This window comes from Phyllostomus hastatus, unplaced genomic scaffold (assembly GCF_019186645.2).
Source record: "Phyllostomus hastatus isolate PE091 unplaced genomic scaffold, TTU_PhHast_1.1 phas_contig_86, whole genome shotgun sequence".
NCBI lineage: Eukaryota > Metazoa > Chordata > Mammalia > Chiroptera > Phyllostomidae > Phyllostomus > Phyllostomus hastatus.
In genome coordinates this window covers 81,224,900-81,247,679 of record NW_025333977.1, presented here as the reverse complement: position 1 = coordinate 81,247,679, position 22,780 = coordinate 81,224,900, and the positions used below count along the sequence as shown (strand labels likewise).

Below are 22,780 nucleotides of genomic sequence, written 5' to 3'. Positions count from 1 at the left end.
GGCCAGCAACCCAGGCATGTGCCCTGACTGGGAATTGAACTGGTGACCCTTTGGTTTGCAGATCCATGTTCAATCCACTGAGCTACACCAGCCAGGTCTAAAATACCTTTAACCATATCAATAAATATAATTTTTTTATTTAAAGAAAGAAGTGAGAGAAACACTGAGATGGAGATCAGGAAACAGATCAGCTGGATTTTTCAGGGTGGTGATACCTTGGTGGAACTTCTATGATCTAAGAGTTTCAGGATCAGGAATCCCATTTTACTGATATACTCAGAGGGATTTTTAAGGATTAAGAAATACTTTTTATCCCAACATCAAAGAGATATTCTCCTGATGTTCTTCTAACATCTTATAGTTTTGGGTTTTACCTGTTGGTCTCTGACCATCTGAAATTAACTTTAAAAATCTAGTACAAAGTACTTATATTTAACAAGCATGTACTTTCCTTTGTTTATTTGTCACCTGTATATCTTTGGCAAAATGTCTCTGCCTGTGTTTTGCTCATGTTCAAATGGGCTGTTAGTTATTTAAGTGTGGAGATTTGAGATTTTCAAAACAATATTCTACAGACTAGTCCTCTGTCAGATATGTTATTTTGAAATATTTTCTCCGCATCTGGAGCTCATCTTTTCATTCTCCTAACAGGGTCATCTGTAAAGCAAAACTTTTTGATTTTGTTGAAGCCAATTTATCAGTTTTTCCTTCTGTGAATTTTGGTTTTGGTGTCAAGTTTAAGAATTCTGCCGAATACTAGGTCCCAAAGATTTTCTTCTGTTTTTATAAGTTTTGTAGTTTTACACACATATTTAAGTCTATGATGCATTTGGTGTTTATTTTTGTGTAAGGTGTGAGATTTATGTTCATATTTATTTGTATTTTCTTTTTTTTCCTGTTGATGTCCAATTGCTCTGTCATCTTTTGTTGAAAAGCCTCTATTTCCTCCATTGAATTGCTTGTGCACTTGCATCAAAAATTATCTGGGCATATTGGTGTTGGTCTATTTCCCGGTTCACTTTCTGATACAATGATTTTTGTGTCCCTTTCCCTACATACACATCTGGATTACTGTGGCTGTGTAATAGGTCTTGAAATTGGATAGACCAATTTCTCTCATTTTATTCTTCCTTTTCAAAGTTATTTTAGCTATTCTAGTTACTTTGACTTTTCATATAGATTTTAGAATAATCTTTCCTATGTTTATAAAAAATCTTACAGAAATTATGATAGGAATTGTGTTAAACCTTGTATCAGTTTGGAGAAAATTGGCATATTTATTGTGAGTCTTTTAATCCATGGACATGGTATGACTCTCCATTTATTTAGATCTTTGGTTTCTTTCACCTGTTTTGCTGTGTTTCATTATAAAAGTACGACACATATTTTGTTAGATATACACATAAATAATTAATTTTTGACACCTGTAAATAGTATTGTGCTTCTAATTGTGGTGTCTATGTATTCACGTGCATGGCTAGTGTAGACATACAGTGGATTTTTGTGTTTGTCTGGTTGCTGTGACCTGGCTGCACCCAGAGGGGTTTAGGGGGCAGGGGTGTTGCTTGGCATTTTCTGTGTAGACTATCATGTCATCTGTAAATAGGGACAGTTTTATTTCTTCTTATTCAATCTCTTCACTTCTTATTTCCTTTTTTTTTTCCCCCGACACTGGCTAGAACTTTCAGTACTATATTGAAATAGGACAAAGAGAGCTAGCGTCTACATCTATTCCTCATCTTAGTGGGAAAGTGTTTAGCAGTACTCAAATAGTAAAACTGTTTTCATCTGTTTATTTCAGCCTACCTATGTTACTTTTTTGAGGTTAATGTATTATTGACAGCATATATTTGGGTTATGTTTTTAAATTCAGTCTGTCAAATCTCAGTTCTTCAATTGGTATATTTAAGTCATTTATACTTAATGTAATTATTGTATTTGAAGCTTATATTTGGTATTTATATTTTATTTTCTATTTGCTCTCTATCTTTTTCTTTTTTGTTTTTCTGTTTTTTCCTTCTGTCTATGATTTAGTTGAATATTTTAGAATTTCAGCATAATTATCCATAGTGTTTTTTAGTATATTGTTTTGTGTAGCTGTTTTAGTATTTGCTCTAGGTATTACACTATGTAAACACAACTTAATACAGTGTACTAATGTTGACATTTTATCATTTTGAATAAAGTGTAGAAACTTCACCTGCCTTTATGTCTCTTGCCCCCTCATTTCCCCTGTTCATAATATAATTGTATAAATATTTCCTCTACATATATTTTAAAACACAGTAATGTTACAGTTTTCCTTTATCATCAAACATAACAGACAATGGAAGTAAAATGTATTTGCTAATACTTTTGCTATTACCATTTTAGTTACTTACTTTTTGCTGTTCCTAGTTTCCTTTTATTTTTTCATTTTTATTTAGAGAACATTTTAAAGCCATTTTTTTATGGTAGGTATGCTGGTGACAAATTCTGTTCATTTTTCCTCATCTAAGAATGGTTTGATCTCCCCTCCTACTGTACATAGAATTCTGTGTTAACAGCTCTTATTTTCAGCATGTAAAAAATATTGTGTTTCTTCCTGCTGGCCTCCATGGTTTCTTATGATTTGTCTGCTGCCATTGAAATTGTTTTCCTTCCATAGATAAGGTGTTACTTTTCTCTTGTTGCCTTCAATACTTTTTCCCTCTTGTCTTTATTTTTTGGAAGTTTTACTATGCTGTGTCTTGGTGTACATTTCTTTAAACTTATTCTTTGTTGGATACATTAAACTTCTTGAATCTGTATGCCTGTGTCTCCTGCCAGCTTTGGGGAAGTCTTCAGCCATTCATTCCTCTTTTTCTTCTCCTCCTGGGACTCCAATGACACAAATATTAGATCCTTGAAGCTCTGTGTGTCTTGTCGATGCTGTTGTTTGTTTCTTGTTTGTTTCTGGTGTCTTTTCTTTCTGTTGTTCAGATTGGGAATTGCTATATTCCATCTTCAAGTTCATTGATTCTTTCCTCTGCCTCTTCCATTCTGGTATTGAGTCCATCCTTTGAGTTTTATTTTGGTTATTTTTCTGTTCTAAATTTCTACTTGGTTCTTCTTTATATCTTCCATTGCTCTCTGAGAATTTTTCATTCATTTGTTTTAAGAATCTTCCTAATTATTTGCTGGGACACTTTATGATGGCTGCTTAAAATCCTTGTTATATTATTTTAATGTTCCAAACTTGGGGTTGGCATCTAGCAATTGTATTTTCTCATTTAAGTTGAGGTCATCTTGATTCTTGGTATGACCTCACTTTACAAAGTTATGACCTCATACCAAGAATCAGGTGATTTTTAATTAAAATCTGGACATTTTGGATATTATGAGACTCTAGATCTTATTTATGTATTTTTAGCTGGATTCCTCTCATTTCAGCAGGATAAGGAGGAGTGCTATCTCATTATGAGTGTAGAAGCCTAGGTTACCCAACCTTCCCCAACTGACACCTGAGGAAGGAAGAGACGACTAACTGGTTGAGAGTTGGAGTTCCAGACCCCATTAGGCTCTCATTAATACCACTTTACTCTTCAGTTGGCCTCCACTGATACTGTGGAAGGGGTGGAAGTCATCACTTTCCAACAGGCATCCTCAAACACTACCTCAGCAGGCAGGGATGGAACATCTCATTTCTACTATAGGCGGTTGAAGTTCAAGCTATCCTATGCGGTCACTACTGACATGGTGTGGCTTGTTATTTCACTATGGAGATAAGAGTCCTGGTCCTCAGGACTCATCTTTGACACCAACCCTGGAGGGATTGGTTTGCCTTGTTAAAGGCAGGTAATGGTAGAACTCTAAATTCCCCATTTGGCCTTTGCTGGCATGGGTGGAGGTGTGGTCACAGTTTTTTTTCTGTGGTATTTGGCTGGAATAGAAAACTTACTGTCTAGAAGTTTTCTGTCTTGCTATTCTGCTCCTTTCTTAATTATTTAACTAGAGAAAGCAGGATTTTGTTTATCTTTTGTTGTCTGAAACTATTGGTGTTTCTAAGTTGCTATTTTCTTTTTCTTTAATTGTAGTTGAGATACAATATTATATTAGTCTCAGGTATACAACATAATGATTTGACACTTATGTACCTTACAAAGTGATCAGCATGACAAGTTTAGTAACCTTCCATCACTTCACAAAGTCATTACACTATTACTAACTATGTTCCCTAGGCTATACCTTACATCCTGTGGCTTATTCGATTTGTAGCTGGAAATTTACACCTTTGAATTCCCTTCACTTTATTTACTCATTCCCAACTCCCTTCCCATCTTGAGTTGCTGTTTTTGTTTTTGTTTTTTGTTTTTTTTTTGGCTCCAAGTCTAAGATATATGAGACAGAAATAAAATCTAAAAAACGTGCCATCATATTCTTCCTTAGGTCCCAAGGTTCTCTGTGGTCTGCCTTCTTCTTTCCACATTTCAGAATCTTATGTTTGTTTTATATATGAGGTCTGTCCAGAAGGTATCCAGCCATGTAATGGGAAAAATAGAGACATTTATTGAAGAAGATACAAGATACAAGAAACACTGTACATGCTTGTGTATATGCATAACCCATAGACACAGACAACAGTATGGTGATGGCCAGAGGGAAGGGGACAGTGGGTGCAGGGGCTGGGTGGGGATGGGCAAAGGGGGAAAATGGGGACATCTGTAATAGAGTCAACAATGAAAATAAAGTAAAAAAAATAAGTAAAAAGTCAACTTTAAAAAATGCTTGAACTCTATAGACAAATAACATAGCAGATTAAGAATTATACTTTTGCTTCATGACTGAATATGCTTATATGCCTATAATAAAGTAGACAAATTAGAGTTTATTGTTATTTTTGTGGCTGGGTAAACTATTTGTCTCATAGGTACAAGAGTAAACCTGCTGATGACTATGAAGACCCCAAGGATGTTCAAGCCATCAAAGAGGCTCAGGTGTACATGGGAGACTTCAATCTGAAGACAGCCCCAGACTATAAGATACCCGAGCACATGAGAATAAATGCTGCCAAGAAAGAAGAGGAACTGGGACAGCTAGACTCTATGGTACTTACCCACAGCTTGTACGACAATGAGAGGCACCTGGGATTTTAACTGAATTCTGCTAAAACCACCCATTTCACTATTAGGTCCATCATGACATAGTCATAGAAATTTAAAACGGCAAAAGACCTTTATGCTTATGCTTAAGTTTATGTTTATGTTTATGTAGGCCTCAGTTCCCTCATTTGCAGAAAGGGGGCATTATTTTAGATAATCATCAAAAATACTGTTTTTTTTTAATTGATTTAATCTTCTCACACTAATAATTAGTCTATTCAAATTTTCTATTTCTTCATGATTCACACTCGGAAGACTGTATGTGTCTAGGAATTTATTCATTTCTTCTAGCTTGTCCAATTTGTTGTTGTATAATTGTCAACAGTATTCTCTTGTTCATAGTGTTTCTGTGGTATCAGTTGTAACTTCTGTTTTATTTTCTATTTTTCTTGGTGAGCATAGCTAAAGGTTTGTCAATTTTGTTTATCTTTTTAAAGATCCAGCTCTTAGTTTCATTGATCTTTTCTATTGTTTTTCAGTCTCTGTTTTATTTAATTCTACTTTGATTTTTATTAACTTCCCTCTTAGATATACTGTTTTGCATTCCATACATGTTGAAATATTGTATATCCAATTTCATTTGTCTCCATGTATTTTTGATGCTCCCATTAATTTCTTCATTGATGTTGTTGAATAGCATATTGCTTAATCTCCACATATTTGTCATTTTTCATTTTCTTATTGCAGTTGATTTCTAGTTGTGTACTATTGTGATTGGAAAAGATGTTTGATGAGATTTGAATCTTCTTAAATTATGGAGACTTATTTTGTGGCTTAACATGTGATGTAGCCTGTACAATGTTCTATGTGCACTTGAAAAGAATGTGTATTTTACCACATTTGGATAGAATGTTCTGTATATATATCTATTAAGTGCATCTAGTCTAATATGTGGTTTAAGACTGATGTTTCCACATTGACTTTCTGATTGAATTATGTACCAGGGGTGTCTAACCTGCAGCCCACGGGTCACATGCTTCCCAGGATGGCTATGAATGTGGCCCAACACAAAAGCATAAATTTATTTAAAACGGTATGAGATTTTTTTGCGATTATGTGTCGCATTGTATTTACTGTGTGGCCTAATACAACTCTTCTTCTTCCCATGTGGCCCAGAGAGGCCAAAAAGTTTGACACCACTGAGTCATTGATAGAAATAAGCTGTTAAGGTCTCCTACCATTATTATGTGCTATCGATTTCTCCTTTTATGTCTGTTAATATTTATTTGCTTAATATATTTTGGTGCTTCTAAATTTGTGCATAAGTTTTATAAAAGTTATATTCTCTTGTTGGATTGACCCCCTTTATCATTATGTAATGCCTTTATTTATCTTTTATTATAGTCTTTGTTTCAAAGCCTGTTTTGTCTGATATAAGTATAGCTACACTAGCTTCCTTTTTGTTTCTATTTGCATGAGATATCTTTTTCCATCCCTTCACTTTCAATCTGTGCGAGTTCTTAGATCTGAAGTGAGTCTCCTATAGGAAGTATATAGACGAGTCTTGTTTTCTTAATCCATTCAGCCATTCTGCATGTTTTCTATTAGGGAACTTAGTCCATTTACTTCTAAAGTAATTATTGATAGGTAGTGCTTATTACCACTCTGTTCATTGTTTTCCAGCCATCTTTGTAGTTCTTCTTTGTTCTTCTCTTCTTCTCTTCCCTTGTGATTTGACGACTTTCCTTAATGTTATGCTTAGATTTCCTTCTCATTATCTTTTGTGTATCTACTATAGGTTTTTGCTTTGTGACTACTCTGAGGTTCACATATAACTATATATAAGTATATATATATCCACATATAATAGGCTATATATGTATAACATATATCTTGTAGAATGTTCTATGTGCACTTGAAAAGAATGTGTATAAGTGTATTTTAAGTTGATAGCAACTTAAGTTTGAATACATTCTAAAAACTCTACATTTTCCCCTGCCTTGTGTGGCTTAGTGGGTTGAGTGCCAGATTGTGAACCAAAAGGTCATGGGTTCAATTCACAGGCAGGGCACATGCCTGGGTTGTTGGCTGGGTCCCAGTTGGGGGTGTCCAAGAGGCAAACAGTTGATGTTTTTCTCTCATATCAATATTTCTCTCCTTCCCTTCCTCTCACTCTAAAAAATAAATAAGTAAATCTTTTTTAAAACAATAAAACAAAAGCTCCACTTTTTATCCCTCCCTCCACATTTTATATTTTTGTTGTCATGTTTGCATTTTTTAATTTTGTGTATCCATACTATTTATTGTAGTTACAGCTGATTTTACTACTTTTGTCTTTTAACCTTCATGCTACCTTTATATGTGGTTAATCTACTACCTATATTTGACTCTATCAGTGAGATTTTTTACTTTATATGTTTTCTTAAAGAAGTCCCCGTAACATTTCTGGCAAAGCTACTTTAATGGTGATAAACTCATTGGTGATAAGCTCATGAATGTTGATGAGCTTATCTCATGTGGGGACTATTTTTCTCTTCCTTAATTCTGAGTTTTAACCTTGCTGGGTAGAGTTTTAGTTGGAAACTTTTTTCTTTCAGCACTTTGAATATGTCATACTACTACCTTCTGGTCTGCAAAATTTCTGCTGAGAAATCATTTGATAGTCTTATGGGGGTTCCCTTGTTTGTAACAAGTTGTTTTTCACTGTTTCCTTTAAGATTTTTAAAATTTTAATTATAATGTATCTTGGTATGGATCTCTTTTTGAATTCTCTGTGCTTTCTGGACCTGATGTCTGCTTCCTTCCTCAGGTTAGGGAAATTTCAGCCATTATTTCTTCAAATAAGTTTTCTGCCCCATTCTCTCTCTCTTCTCTTTCTTGGACTTCTATAATGTTAATGTTATTCCACTTGATGTTGTCCCATAGGTCCCTTAAGCTGTTTCACCTTTTAAAAGTCTTCTTTTTTTCTGCTCTGTTTGAGTGAGTCCTACTCCCTTATTTTCCAGGTCAATGATTTTTTTTCTCCTTCACTTAGTCTGCTATTGAATCCCTCTAGTATATTTTATATCTGTTTTATTCTTCAGCTCTGTACTTTTGTTTGGTACTTTCTTATATTTTTTTATTGCTTTGTTGAAGTTCTCACTTCATTCATCCATTTTTCTCCCAGGTTCAGTGAGTATTTTTATGGTCATTACTTTTAACTCTTTATCGTGTATGTTCCTTATCTACATTTCATAAAGGATTTTTTTCTGGGGCTTAACTTGCTTTTTTATTTGAAACATATTCCTCTAATCCCTCATTTTGTGTGTCTCTCTGTGTTTGTTTCTATATATTAGGCAAAACAGCTACCTCTTCCAATCTTGAAGGATTGATTTTGTATAAGCAATGTACCTTAAGCCCAACATTGCCCTAACTCTTCATTGTCTCTCAAATCTTTGTGATTGTCTAAGCAGACTGATTTATTCTTGATAGGTCCCAGTTGTTGAGGGCATGACAAAACCTGTCAATATTCCAAAGGGAGTATCTCAGGACCTAGATTCAGGCTGACTGGAAGTCAGACCCTTAGAAGCACCTTTTAAAGTAGCAAGTATATAAAAATAATAAAGTAACAAATATATACAGTCCTGTGAGACTGCAGTCCTGACCCCTGCTGGCCTCCAGGTCAGGCTATTTGGAGGGGTCTTTTTGGTGACAGTTGCACAAATCAGGGCTTCAGATGAATGTGTAAGCTCCTTTCTTAGATCAACCCATAAGCTGCAGTGAGGCAGAGGGAGAGCACGAAGATGGCACTCCCCAACTTGTGTTCCCTGCAGGCTCCTTTGTAACCTCTAGATGTGTGGTAAACCCAAAGCCTGCCCCTTAGGCTGATGCTTCAGGACGAGTAGCTAGGCCTTTTCACATGAAGACTGGTAAGATGTTTGAATCAGCTATCTGTGCCAAACTCTGGGGGCAGGTAGCTTGCCAAGAACTGTCTCTCTGAATATTTCAGTCCTATGGGGCCTAACAACACAGTCCCTTGTGGGCATCATTACCAGGTGCTTATGGGGTGTCCCCTGTTGGACTGCATTCACCCGCTTATCTCAGAGGGGCTGCTGGAGGGTATGTGAGCAGGTGAGCCTGCTGGCTTCAAGCAGGCTGCAGGAGTGCATGGGGGTGGGATAGCCCATAGGTGCCAGAAAGTAGAGGGAGCACAAAAATGCACCTGTCAGCATCAGTGCTACCAAGCTTGACTAAGTGCAAAAGTGGCACCCACCAGCACCTTTATCCCTAGAGAAAGTGCCAGGAGACACTTCAAAATTAGCTAATGAATCTCTTTCACATATGGTCTAGGCACTTTTTAAATTGTTTTTGTGCTGGATCCAGGTGCGTAAGTCTACACATGAGCTCTTAAAAGTCTTGCCTTTCTGCACAGATTTTTGGGTCTTCTGGCCATAAACCCCACTGGTCTTCAAAGTCAGATATTCTGAGGGGCTTATCTCTCTGGGACAAGTCCCAAGAGTTAGGGTGCCTGATGCGGGACAGAAACTCCTTGCGCCTTTGCGCTGGGGTGCTTTTGGTGAGACCACATTTCTGCTTCTCCTACCCATCTTGATGTGGCCCTTTATCCTTTATTGTGGAGGGGCTAGCTGTCTAAGTAGATTTAAAATCTTTTTCAGAGGGAATTGATCTATGTATATTGTAGCTGATGATCAACTCCATGGGAGGAGTTGACTTCAGGTACATCCTACTTTGCCATCTTGAACTACACCTACCCCTGAACATTTTATTAGTGACCATTTGGGTTGCTTTTCTAGCTGCTCGTCTAAGGTAATTCTTGTTTCATCTTTCATGTTACATCCATCAGCATAGAAACATGTTCTTTTGACCACAATTTGCCAGTCATCCAACCTGAAATTTCATAGTCTAACTAGAGATGATGGACAGGTATAATGTCTTATACAACATTACATTATACTGAAATCCACTTTATTAAAATGGCAGTATAAAATAATGTAGAACACATTGTTCTACAAGTCGGAAGACTGGAGTTCTGTTCCCATGTCTGTTCCTGACTTAATAGCTATGTGAACTTTGTTAGTTATGTAAATGTTCCTAAGCCTCTGTTATGTTGTTTGTAAAAAGGGTATTAATACCAATTAATAACAATAAGATATGTCTAGTCTATCTCATAGGGTTAATGTAATGGTTAAAGTCAATAAATTGTGATTCTTGTCATGGTTAAATTAAAAATCATTGAAAAGTATCAAAGGCTTTTTAAATAGTATATTTATACATCCCTTCTCCCCATTAGCCAATGTTTACATATGTGTATATTTGGAAAAGTAGAGAGGGTTGATGTGTAAAGAGGGCTTCTCCAAGAGGTAGCCTTACAGTCACTAGACTGGTTTGGTTTTCTTCTTTTGGGCTCAATTCTCAGTACTCTAGGTGCTTCAGAAGTTGTCCCACACTCACCCAGTTGCTGGTTTTTTGGTTTAAGCTTTAATGCTTTAAACGTTTATTCCTGAGTATGTAAAACATTTCCTTTAATTTATTACATAAATAATAAGTATACAGGTTTAAGTTTTTTAAGACTACTTGGAAAAGTGCCTTTTGATCTTTTTAAAAAAATCGGTGTATTTAAGCAAGTTAACTCTTAACTATCTTTGGACCATCTAGTTGCCTAACTGCACATAGGAGCAGGGTTGCATGGACCCATAGGCTCTGGTAGCGCGTTGAGAAAACACAGACAAGGGAGAGAGCTGGTAAGGAGGGAGACATGGATCTGTATGGTACAGCTTGGCTTAGATAAATAGAGAAGGAAATCAGGAAGAGCCCTGAAATCTCTTGGTGGGATATGATACTGAAATTCAGGATCATTACCTTGACCTGCACGAAGAGTAACAGTAACATGAGGCCAAAATACAGAATGTGAATAGGCTAAATTATAGTTTGGCCCTAGGTAGGCATACCTGAGTATGAGCCAATGATACTTGTTTCCTTCAGAAAAGGAGAGTTTCTTGTGTGTTCCTGACCAAAGGGTGACCTCCCCTTCCCTGAGGGGACTCAGCTGAATGCAAGCCTTCAGGAACGACTTCCACTGTGTGGTGGGAGTGGAAGACAGGGGAACTCAGGCCTATGAGCCAGCTGTGGGATACCACAGGTCATATTCAGACTTTTGCCTCTCCCCCTTTTGGAGGGGCAAAGTGGGAAAAGGCCTAAAAACTAAAGAAATAGAGTTATTTAGTAGTAAACAAAAATGTTCAGGTAAATTTTTATCTTGAATTTTTGTTATGCGTACCAGTCAACGGACAAAAGCAGATCATACTTGAAACTGTCCTTTGTGAGTGGATTGTCATTTTGCTTCCCTTCTGTTCTTTTCATCAGACCCATTCAAAGAAAATGCACATGAACAAGTGCATCCTCTCTCTTCGAGACCTTAAAGTGGCTGTCATGGAGGAAATACAGTGCCTGGTACAAGAGCTGAAGCACATTCACTCAACTCTTCACACATCCAAGCACATCCCCATTCCGCAAATCCCTCAGATTCATCCGGAAGAAGTTCCTGAAAAGAGATTTCACTATGATGAGGAAATTCTCCTAGCTTTTAAGCAACAGCAGATGAAAAATGAGGATGAAAAGATCTCTCAAGCAGAACAGGCAGGGTCTACAGGTGCAAGTGCAAGATTCCTTAGACTCTCTACTTTGAAGGACGGTGACCTGACAACACGAGAGTCATTGGCTAGATCATCAAGGGCATCGACATTTAATCTAGAAATTTCAAAGTTAACAGAATTTGAAAAAGCAGATCCAATTGATGTAGAGCTGGAGATTATGAAGAGAACTGAGATTAAAAATATTTACATGCAACAGTATTTGACCAACAGGGTAAGGGGTGAGACTGTGCCTATTTAAAGCTGAAAGAGAATGGAACAGGGAAATAGATCTAGCTTCTTATTTATTTATTTATTTATTTATTTATTTATTTATTTACGTTTTTTCTACATTAGCCTTCCCAAACACTGTCCAGCCCACAACTCACTAGTGGCTTTGCTTCCTCCCCATCCTGGTTTTCTGAAAATCACTGTGCTCTGCCCAGAACTTGGGAGCTTTGGGACTTCTTCCTTTTTGGAAAGCTGACTAAGCATTAGAAGCAAATCCATGTTAAGTGGCATGTAACTGAAGTCATAGGACAGGGGAAGTGATGGAGCAGCTTTCACATGGTGGATGGAACATCATAAAAACCTTCCAGAGGAAATGGGTCACCCTCTGCTTTTTATACTGTCCCCTTTTTCTGATGTGTGATTTGCTCCAATAGTGAGACTGTTCATGGTAATGAATGGCTTCAAAATTGGTCTGGAGCTAGAATGCCAGCTACTTTTATTTCTAGGAAAATCAAGACCAGACTGGGATCAGTTGTGCAGGAGGTATTCTGCATACGGAAGGAAAAGGACCTTTTCTGGATAGATAACTCCCTGCTACCCGCCACATGGAGTCCTTTTCCTCATTTTGTCTTTTCCCGCTAGGCACCCCTTATAGCTTTCCAATTTTATTCTCCACCCATTATCTCTACTTTATCCAGCCCAGTATTCTCACCCTTCCTGCTTTTTCCTACTCCCCTCCCCATGATTCTGAGTTTCATATCTGTGCTTTTCCCATTGCGATTTCCTTCTACCTGCAATGACTTCCTTCCAAAGCTTGAGCTATCATTCAAAACTTAGCACAGTTCAAAACTTCTGTCCACATTACATATTCTCTTTTTTTTAACCTTCAGTTGCACCTATAATCAGCACATGGTGCTTTGTACTATTTTTTCTTGATTTCTTTTGTGTTAGTTTTGTCTTGCAAATTAGGTTATACAGTCCTTGAGGGAAGGTAACTAAATTTTTGATTCCCCTGTAGTGTCTAGGACAATGCTAGGCATATAGTAGACACTCAGTAAAAAGTTTTGGTTTAATTGAGTAATTTACTTTATTAATCATAAAATATTTATTGGATACCCTATGAGCAGGGACAGTGTTAACTAGGTAGTAGTGATTCATCAGTACTCAAGTCAGACATGTTCTCCATCCTCATAAAGCTTACAGGCTGTCAGGGGTGTGAGAGAACAGAACAAGTGAAAACTTTACAAACGTGGACATCTATGTAGTACAGTTTCAGAATGCTGTTGTACTAAAAAAATGTAGTCCTTCCTCCAAAGAAATCTTAAAATAACTCATATTTGTTAGACAAACTTCTGTGGGGAGCCCACCTATAGTCTATAGCCGTATATTAGTTTATTTTTTTTCTTTTCCTTGTTTTTTTGTTTGTTTGTTTTTAAGCGTTCTGAAGTTCTCCAGCAGTTTTACTGTCCCAAGCCCACAGATCCCTTTTCCTTTCTCACTGCCAGTCTGGGCCCTCGATCATTACAAGCATTTGTCACACACAGTCTAATGAGAGACATAGAATGGAAATGAGAGACATGGAGTGGGGTGTCTTCCTCTTGTTGTACTAGTTTCCTCAGGAGAATCAGCCCTTGGGGCTCTCTCTCATTCTCATTTCCTTTGGGATGGGGTGGGGGAGAAGCTGTGCCAAAATCAGAGCAAAACCAAAGATTTAAGATCATTAAGACAGATGAGTAAGGTCTAGATCAGGACTTGGGGTACTTAGGTTCTTATCCCAGCTGTGTGGCACATTAGCTTTGATCTCAGCCTCAATTTCTTCATTTCTGAAATAAGATTGAATGGATTTCTTGTGGGTCCATGATTATATATACTTGAAAATATTTACTGTCCTTGGGTTTCAAATTTTTCAAAATAAATTAAAAGGAAATACTTATTTAGTGTTTACTGTATGCAAAGGCCATGTAGAAATACTGTGGGGATATAATGGAGGCAAATATAAACAGTACCCATAAAGAGCTCATAGTCTCTGACTTAAACCATTCAGTACAACAAGAAGGGCATTCTTGATCAATGGCTTTTTTCAATGGTAGAGAAAGAGCTGGAAGAACTAGGGTTACAAAATTTTCACCACTTAATAAAGAAATAAATTTATGTAAATGTAAGGTGATTGGTGAATGATTATATGATTAGACACAACCACACACACCCACATAATTCCCCAACCATAATAAGGACACAATGAGAAAATTTTTCACACAAACAAGTTAGTATTGTTAAATAGCTGAAAAAACAGATTACCTGTTCTAATATATCCTGAAATCTTTTTCTACCTCAGATCAAAGAACTGATTGTCACTTTTGATGCAGAACTCCATCTCTTGAGACATCAGAAACTGAAATTAGATACTCAGATGAAACTATCTGACCTGCACCATGTCACATTATTTCAAGAAATGCTGCTTCTCAAGAATTTTGAAAAACAGGAGAACATACTTCAAAACAGTGTTAATTCATTAGACAAAGAGCAACAAGACATGCAAGTATGAATGGGCAGGAGGATGCTAGCTGGCTGCACCCTCTGTTATGGAGGGAACTTAAGTCTTCTTTTCTCTCTTCTTCTCAACTTAATTTCCCCTCTTGCCTAGTCCTCATCTCTCTCTCATCTTCTCTCCTTTCTTCTTCTCCCCATTATTCAGCTTGCTCTCTGGTCTTGGTATCCTTGGTCAGAGAGAAGTGAGTCACATTTTTTAGTGAATCTGATATAACATTTTGTAAGGTATATTAGAATATAATTTTCAAAAGTGGGCCTTATATTTAGTTTATCTGTAGATTTCAAAAATTTATGTTCTTGTTGTCACTACCTAGCATGAGAAGCTGAGTTTTGATTCTATGCTATCCTTATGAATATAACTGGAAAAGAAGCTAGTGGGTTTCTTAAGTGCGATAGCTAGTGTCAGAGTAATGTGTAATATAAATATCACAGGAAATGGTTTCTCTATTTGTATATATGTTAAATTTAAAGGAGTAAATTATACCATCTCTTTGTTTTAAAGGAAGAAAGATTCTATTAAATAGATATTACATACTGATAGAGACATTAGTTTTTAGGTATTTCAGCTTCACTAAGATATGATGTATCTTCATTTTAGTAGTCATACAAGGTGGGCAAAAATATTTTCATTTGTTCTTATTTTTTCATTTAGTGGAAAATAAGTGAAAGCCTTAAAGAGATGGAAGAGAAAAAGAATGAAATTACCAGGCTCCAGGACCAGGAAAAGGCACTCTATGCTGGTTTCCAGGCTGCCCTTGGAGAAAACAATAAATTTGCGAACTTCCTCATGAAGGTCTTAAAGAAGAGGATAAAGCGGGTGAAGAAAAAGGAAGTTGAAGGAGATGTCGGTTTGTATTTCTTTCTTTTATATGATAATATTTTTATTAGCATGAAGTGGGGAAATAGAGAAATCATCTATGTTCACCACAACATAGACAATGCAGAGGCATTGTGGGCTTTGAAGAGGAGAGGATATAAACCAGTCAGGTCTCTATAGGTAAAGTATCACTTTTTCTTCACTGCCATGTCAGATGATGTGTGTGTGTATATAATCAACTTGAAAACAAAAGGAAGGAAAAGATATGTCATGCAAACATTAATCAAATCAAAGCAGGAATGGCTGAGTTAATATCAGAGTAGATTTTAGAGAAAAAAATTACTGGACACAGAAAAACATTGTATGATGATAAAAGTGTTAATCTATCAAAGAGACAAAGCTATCTTTAATGTGTATGCATAAAACAATAGAATTGCAAAATTTGTGAAGCAAAAACAAAGAAATGAAAGGAAAAATAAAGAAATCTATATTTATATTTGGCAACTTGGATGAAATAGAACAATTCCACAAAAAAATACTGCCATGACTCATTCGATATGAAATGATGATTTCATAACTATTAAGAACATTGAATTTGTCATTTCAAAACTCTCCTGATAAAATCCACTGGTCTAAATAGTTTTATTGGAGCACACTACCAAACACTAAAAGAAGAATTACCACTATTCTACACAGTATTATCCAGAAAATCAAAGAGGAGAGAAAACTTCCTAATTCACATTCTGAAGCTAGTATTAACCTGGTACTAAAACCTGGAAACTTTCTTAGTATAATATGAGACTCTGTACCTCATTAAAACTTGTTTTGCATGGCTTTCTCTCACCCTGCTCCTCCAGAGAAAGGGGTGGGTGCATGCTCCTTTTTGCTAGGTGGAGGTATTCGGTCTTCACTGTGACCCAAGGGAAGGGGATCTCTCTGTTACTGCAGTGTGCAGATGTGAGTTCCAGCTGCCCCTTGTAATCTCTATTGACAACATGTTGGGGATGGCCTTGGTACCTCCGGCAATGGTGACAGTCCTGATTTTCCACCAGGCCTCTTCTGACACCACCTCTGTGGAGTGTAAAGAGAACCTTGTTGCTGCTAGGTGAGAGTGGAAGTCCAGGCTGCCCATAGGATCTGTACAAACATCTTAATGTGGTAAAGGAGGCTGATTACCAGCCCTCAGGAATAAAAATGCCTCTTTCCTACTTGGCCTTCTCTGACACCACCCTGGTAGGAATATTGCTGTGCCTCATTACAGCTTTGCAAGGGTGGCTGTCTAGGTTCCCTGCTTGGCCTTTGCTGATGAGGGTGGGAGTGGGACCACAGTTTTTCTCGGTGGTATTCAGGTGGGGTATTGTCTAAAAGTCTTGCTGAGCTGCCTCTTTCCAGGAAAAGAGAGAGAGAGCTTAGCAAGAGAGATTTGGCTAGAGAGAGCAAGCTCTTATTGGGCCTTCCTGCATCTGCACCTGTTGATGTTTCCAAGTCGCCCAGTTACTCATCTCCAGGTCTGAGATGTGAGGCAAAAAGAAGACCCAAGGAACTCATCACAGTATTGTTTTTTGGGTTCTGAGGTGCATAGCTGGTCTGCCTTCTTTCCGCTTTTCAGAGTTGTCTTATGTTTGTTTTATGTGTACTGTCCAGAGTTTTTAGTTGTATTTAGTGGGAGATATAGGGAAAAGTGATCTATTTCATCCTCTTCAAAAAACTTTAAGGTCTAATTTCACATTTTGATGCTTTATTTTGTAAATTAGTGCAGATCACTTAAAGTAATTTTAAGAGAGATGTTATATTTAAGAAATTGTCTACAGAGTATGAAGTCTACCTCTTTAATTTGATGTTTTATAAAATACAAATTTCTAATTAGTGATTTATGGTTCATAGAGGTCCTCAAGATGTTTTAAAAGAAAAAAGAATTGGTGGGGAAAGTCTGCAATCCTTTATCCAAAACTCTTGGGAGCAGATGTATTTTTGTACTAAAATTTTTTATATTTTATAAAAGATATTATCCCCAGTCAGGATACATGCCTGGGTTGCAGGCCATGACCCCCAGCAACTGCACATTGATGTTTCTCTCTTTCTCTCTCTCTCTCTCTCCCTTCCTTCCCTCTCTAAAATAAATAAATAAATAAAATCTTAAAAAAACACTCTTTGTTTCAAAAAAGATATTATCTATGATATTGTTAAAGAAATCATAGCACTTGTTGAATTACTCAGAACACTTGGTGAAGAACAGCAAGGTGGACTTTATTTAGGAGGAACTACTACAATGGGATTTTGTAAAAAGGAGGAGAAATCAGCTCAGTTCTCAATGCAACAAGGGCAAGGGGAGAGGTGTAGCCAAGGAGCAGGGTTGGGGGCAGTGGATGAAAAGTTACTCAGAAGTAATTCTTTGCTAAACTGACCTAACAGGATTTTGGCTGAATGCTGGCCAAGTGATAAGATACTGTGGACAGGAAATAAGGAATTTGATCAGACATCAAGGGTGAGGACTTTTACTAAACCAGCCTAGCAGGATTTTTCATAAAACTGAACTAAGTGGGCCAAGGACAGTGCCCAAGGTCAAGATCTAGTCAGAAAGAGGACTCAGAGGGGCCTGGCTCAAGTTTGGTCAGAGGAAAGAGTCTTTGTCAACTCACCCGAGCAGGGTTTGCTGCAGGATCTCCATATCAAACACCTCAGTACCTCTATAGCAACCCATGAACATCCACGCTAAGCAGGTTAAATACAAATTATAAATAGCATCACTTCAGTTCATACTAGTTGTGAAAACCTTCGCTACTTACAGGATAGTGTGATTTAGAGTTGTAGACCTTTATAACCAAATGTGTGTTGGGTGAGTCACGGCGCAAGCAGTTCGGCAACATGTTCTCTACCCTCTCTGCCTTGATGGACTGAAGTTAATTGCACAACTCCCTGCAGGCTTTTAAGTTTAGTTTGTGGTCTCTATGCCTTTACCCATTTTAAACTCTTCTGAAAATATTGAGTAATTTTCTGATTTTTCTTTGTTATTTTCCTAGTGACTAACTCATCAAAAAATACTTTATGTTAAAAATCTGGGATCAAGCTTAACACAGGAACCTTCGCTTATTAACAATCTTTTACTCTCTCCTTAGATGAAGATGAAGAGAGTGATGAATCAAGTGAGGAAGAATCCAGCTTGGAGAGTGGTGAAGATGAGTCTGGATCTGAAGATGATGTGTTTGATGATTCTTTCTGCCCAACGAGTAAGCTGGATAAAACCGTGTGTTCTCTATGAAGTGTGAAGTGGACCATATCAAGAATGTCCCTCCTTTTTTTTTGTCTTCTCAATTACCTTATAACAACATTTAAGGAAAGGGTGATTTACGATACGTGAAGTATAGTTTGATGTATTCTTTTGGAGGCTCTGCGGATAATTGGTTTTCTATTTCTTTAGGCAGCCATGTATGAATGACAAATTAAATTACCTGCAGACCGTCTATAGTTGATGAGCATCATCAATGCAGCATGTTTCATTTTATAAAGTCAAAAAAGATTGTTATAAATATATACTTTTTTTTTACAAAGGTCTCCCTTCTCAACAAACTCATCCACATCTTCCTGTTTCAAATCTGTTGTGTGAGGGCAGTTTGTACCAGTTTCCTGGAGGTGCTTTGCAAAATTCACTATTTTCACCAGTGAAACCAGTCAGAAGTATCCTGACTAATATTCTTACAGTTACAATAGATAAATTACTCAGTAGGAAAAAAAATTTCTTTTTAGTCTGAAGTTTATTTTTCTTGTCATTTCCTAAAAATTATTCATCAAATTTTAAAGTTTCATTCCAAATGAGTTTTAAATATTTTCTGATTTTAAAAATAAGTCTTTTAAAATCATAATATTTATGAGTGGAAGAGAGCTAAAAAATCTTGTAGGATAACTCATTTTATACTAGGATTCAATGGCTTGAACAATCTCATAGCTAGTTTAGTGGTAGAACTAGGGCTAGAACTAAGGTTTCTAAATTCCATTGTAGTACTTTGTTATATTTTTACATTCTTTGTCTATTATCAATACTTGGTGGATAAAGGTAGAAGCTAATGTGGAGATACTGTATTTGAATCCCATTCTGTCACATGTCAGCTGTGTGACCTCTCTGATACTCAGGGTCCTTCACCTATGAAATGAAAACAATAGTTTCTACTTTGTAGGACCTATGAGCCTAAATGAAATAAAGTACATGAAGGGCCTAGCACAAAGCCTGGCTCAGAGTACAGCTCAGAACATCAATACTAGTATCATAGTTACTATCATGATTATTAATAATTTTTACTTGGAACAATGGAGCCCTAAGTGTAATGAAATCTTGCTAGAGTAGATCCACAAGTGGACGTTAATAATTCTGAAGCGCCAAAGTCCACACTTACAGTATCACTATATTCCATAATGAATGGTGTTTATTAAAAAAATTTTCCCCTGGCTGGCATAGCTCAGTGGATTGAGCACGGGCTGGGAACCAAAGTGTCCCAGGTTCGATTCCCAGCCAGGGTACATTCCTGGGTTGCAGGCCATAACCCCCAGCAACCACACATTGATGTTTCTCTCTCTATCTCTATCTCCCTCCCTTCCCTCTCTAAAAAGTAAATAAATAAAATATTAAAAAAAAAATTTGACTGTCTTTTCAGATTGTGATGTGAATCTTTTTGAACTGGCACTTCAACTTCGAGAGAAAAGGCTGGACATTGAGGAGGCCTTAGTTGAAGAAAAGAAAATTCTTGATAACCTCAAAAAGGAATACGACACATTGTCCAAAAAAGTAGGGTGCTTTCCCTTTTTCAGGTCTGTTTATCCTCTCCCAACATGCTGTGTGTTCTCCCAGCTATAACGTTGCCATTTCATAGCAATGGCAGGATTTAGGACTTCTCCAACGAGAAGAAACATTTCAAATATTTCATTCAGTTTATTTTTCTTCAAGAACAATCATGCTGGGGGCCATTGGCTTTTCTATACCTAAATCATTGGTTCCCAGATGTTTTTGATTACATACTTCTATACATTAAAAAAAAATTTGTGACACATGTACCCACACAATATATTTATTTATAAATTGTATTTATGAACTATTGTAGTAATACACAGTTGACTCTTAAACAACACAGGTTTGAACTGAGCAGGTCCACTTATAATGCAGGTTTCTTTTGCAGTCAATTCTGCATCTCCAGGTTTTGCACCTGTAGGTTCAACCAAACCACTGATTGAAAATGGTGTCTTCAGTCCATGCTTGGGAACCCATGGAGGTGGAAGGCTGACTTAGGTTATACGTGGATTTTCAACTGTGCAGAGGTTGGCACCTCTAGCCCCCCACATCATCCTAGGATCATCTGTGTTTTGTATATTAGAAAACATTTACAAAAACAAAAATCAAAAAGAATAAGATAAAAGTAAATAGAAACTCTGATATTTCCTTTCTTTGTTTACTCTCTGGGGTATATGCTAAAGTTTGGGTGTAATTACATTGGTTAATATTTGTCTCATCTACTCATTTTCCCTCTTAGGCACTTTTCCTAGAGCAGCAGCACTTGATTAATATTCAGAAATACTCTTGGTAGATTGCTTCTCCTCTTTCAAATAGGAAATGATTTGGAAAACTTCCAAGTGTTTTAGAAGATGAAGAATATGCTACAGAAATACTGTAATGAGTAGTTTCATTATTTTAAAGTCAGCTTCCTTTAATTTATTGAGTCTGTTATGGTTAAACAAGATTCAAACCATTCTGACAAAGGCAGTCCATGCTGAGAGAAACTTTTCATGCGGCAAATAGAAGGGACGTGTGGGCATGTCTTCTGGGCTCACATGCACCAAACCTTACAACTCTGGGGCCATAGGAGTGGCTGAAAAAGTATAGATCATGACTTCGCAGGATGAAAATAATATACATTTCTGGGCTGCAAACTGGGATCATCCATTTCATCACAGCCCAACAAAGCAGTTCCTGCTCATTCTTTTACTCCCCCTAAGATGCCCTCATTTCCCACCTTGGTATGTGTTTGCTGAATCTTGTCAACCTTTCACTCATGGGGCTTCCCACAGGTCAAAATTGTGGCAACTAACCTGAATGCAGCAGAGGAGGCCCTGGAGGCTTATCAACGAGAGAAGCAGCAGCGGCTGAATGAACTGCTGGTTGTGATTCCACTCAAGCTCCACCAGGTGATGGGTCTAGGGAGGCTGCTCCACCCTGTCTGAGCAGAACCGCCATACTGAGGCCTTTCCAGAGAATGATTTGTGGGTCACTAGTGGGGAGAAGAGCAGTCTTTTGTTGAGAATTCTAACTGTAGGAACGACATCCCAACTTTTCTTATCCATTCTCAGATTGTTATAAAAGAGTAACATCAAGCACGTGTATTTCTCTGTAGCCTGTTACTCAACTTTGGAAGTTGAATCATTTCAGGTCTGGAAAATGAGGAGCCTGTAACTTAGGAATGAGATGGCTTGGCAGTTGAAATCTTGGATCTTGCACATATATCTCTTTTCATACCCTATTTAAATAGAAGTGAACTAATGATGCAAGAATTATCTTCACTTAATCTCCACTCATTAAGGAGAGAAGTCAAGACAAAAGGAAATATTCTTTTTTCCCTTTTATGTTCATTTGCACATTTCACCTGAAATATATTAAAATGCAAAGATATATAACAGTGAGAGAAAAGGCCCATTGTACTATATTTTGTTAGGTGAAGAGAGAACGCTGTATTTTAGAAGAATAACCCAAGATCAGCGTTATGTATATTGTGCATCTGTGTGATGTGCTGCTGAGTTGGCTCTGACTCCAGGTGACCCTACGAATGATGTGCCCTAAGTAAGACAGTTTCAGTTGTCATTTTTGCCTTCAGCAATGTCTCAGATTTAATTTGCCTTGTGTAACCTGACCCAAACTGGGTTAGCTGTATGTACCAGTTTGCCCAATAAGCCAACCCTGAAATCTGAGACCTTTGTTCCATTGTTGTGCTGTAGATATCAGCCATGATCTGTGTGTGAAGACTTGCTGTCCCCAGGGGGGTAGAAGCTGTCTTACTGTAACAGGGTGCAGTCAAGAGGGGAGCCTCAAATAGGGATTTGAAATGGGGTCCAGAACTCAAGGTGTTCAGGAAATATTAGGATGTCCCCGCCCTTCCCCCACAGATGTGAGCTGGGGGAAGGGACAAATGGAGCAGGCCATTGAGAGCTGTTTTGCATAGCAACAGCTTTGCAGCTAACCTCTGGTGTGGTCATTTAACACATCTATAACCTTTAACTGATTGCATAGATATGTTAAATAGCTGTGGCCATGCCCTGAGCCAGGGGGATGGAAGTAACTTCCCCACCAAGATGTAACTGGGGGGCAGGTTACAGCGACTGTGACTGCAAGGGAGCTTGGAGAAGATTGGCTCCATGACATGGGGCCATGCCTGCCCAGACTCACAATGGCAGCCCAGAAAAGCTGGAAGGATATGAGTGCTGGCAGGTGTAACTGATTGTAGGAGGAGTCGGAAATG

At 37.4% G+C, this 22,780-nt stretch overlaps 1 protein-coding gene across 1 annotated transcript in view; it reads left to right on the top strand.

Annotated features, from left to right (window-relative positions):
* The window catches only part of CFAP44 (cilia and flagella associated protein 44), a 116,763-nt gene that overhangs the window by 84,722 nt on the left and 9,261 nt on the right, over nucleotides 1-22,780 (top strand). Inside the window, exons 25-31 of the mRNA XM_045851498.1 lie at nucleotides 4,889-5,066; nucleotides 11,424-11,924; nucleotides 14,256-14,459; nucleotides 15,123-15,318; nucleotides 18,404-18,514; nucleotides 19,934-20,064; nucleotides 21,339-21,455. Coding sequence (XP_045707454.1) covers nucleotides 4,889-5,066; nucleotides 11,424-11,924; nucleotides 14,256-14,459; nucleotides 15,123-15,318; nucleotides 18,404-18,514; nucleotides 19,934-20,064; nucleotides 21,339-21,455 — 1,438 coding nt within the window. The remainder of the gene's footprint in view (nucleotides 1-4,888; nucleotides 5,067-11,423; nucleotides 11,925-14,255; nucleotides 14,460-15,122; nucleotides 15,319-18,403; nucleotides 18,515-19,933; nucleotides 20,065-21,338; nucleotides 21,456-22,780) is intronic.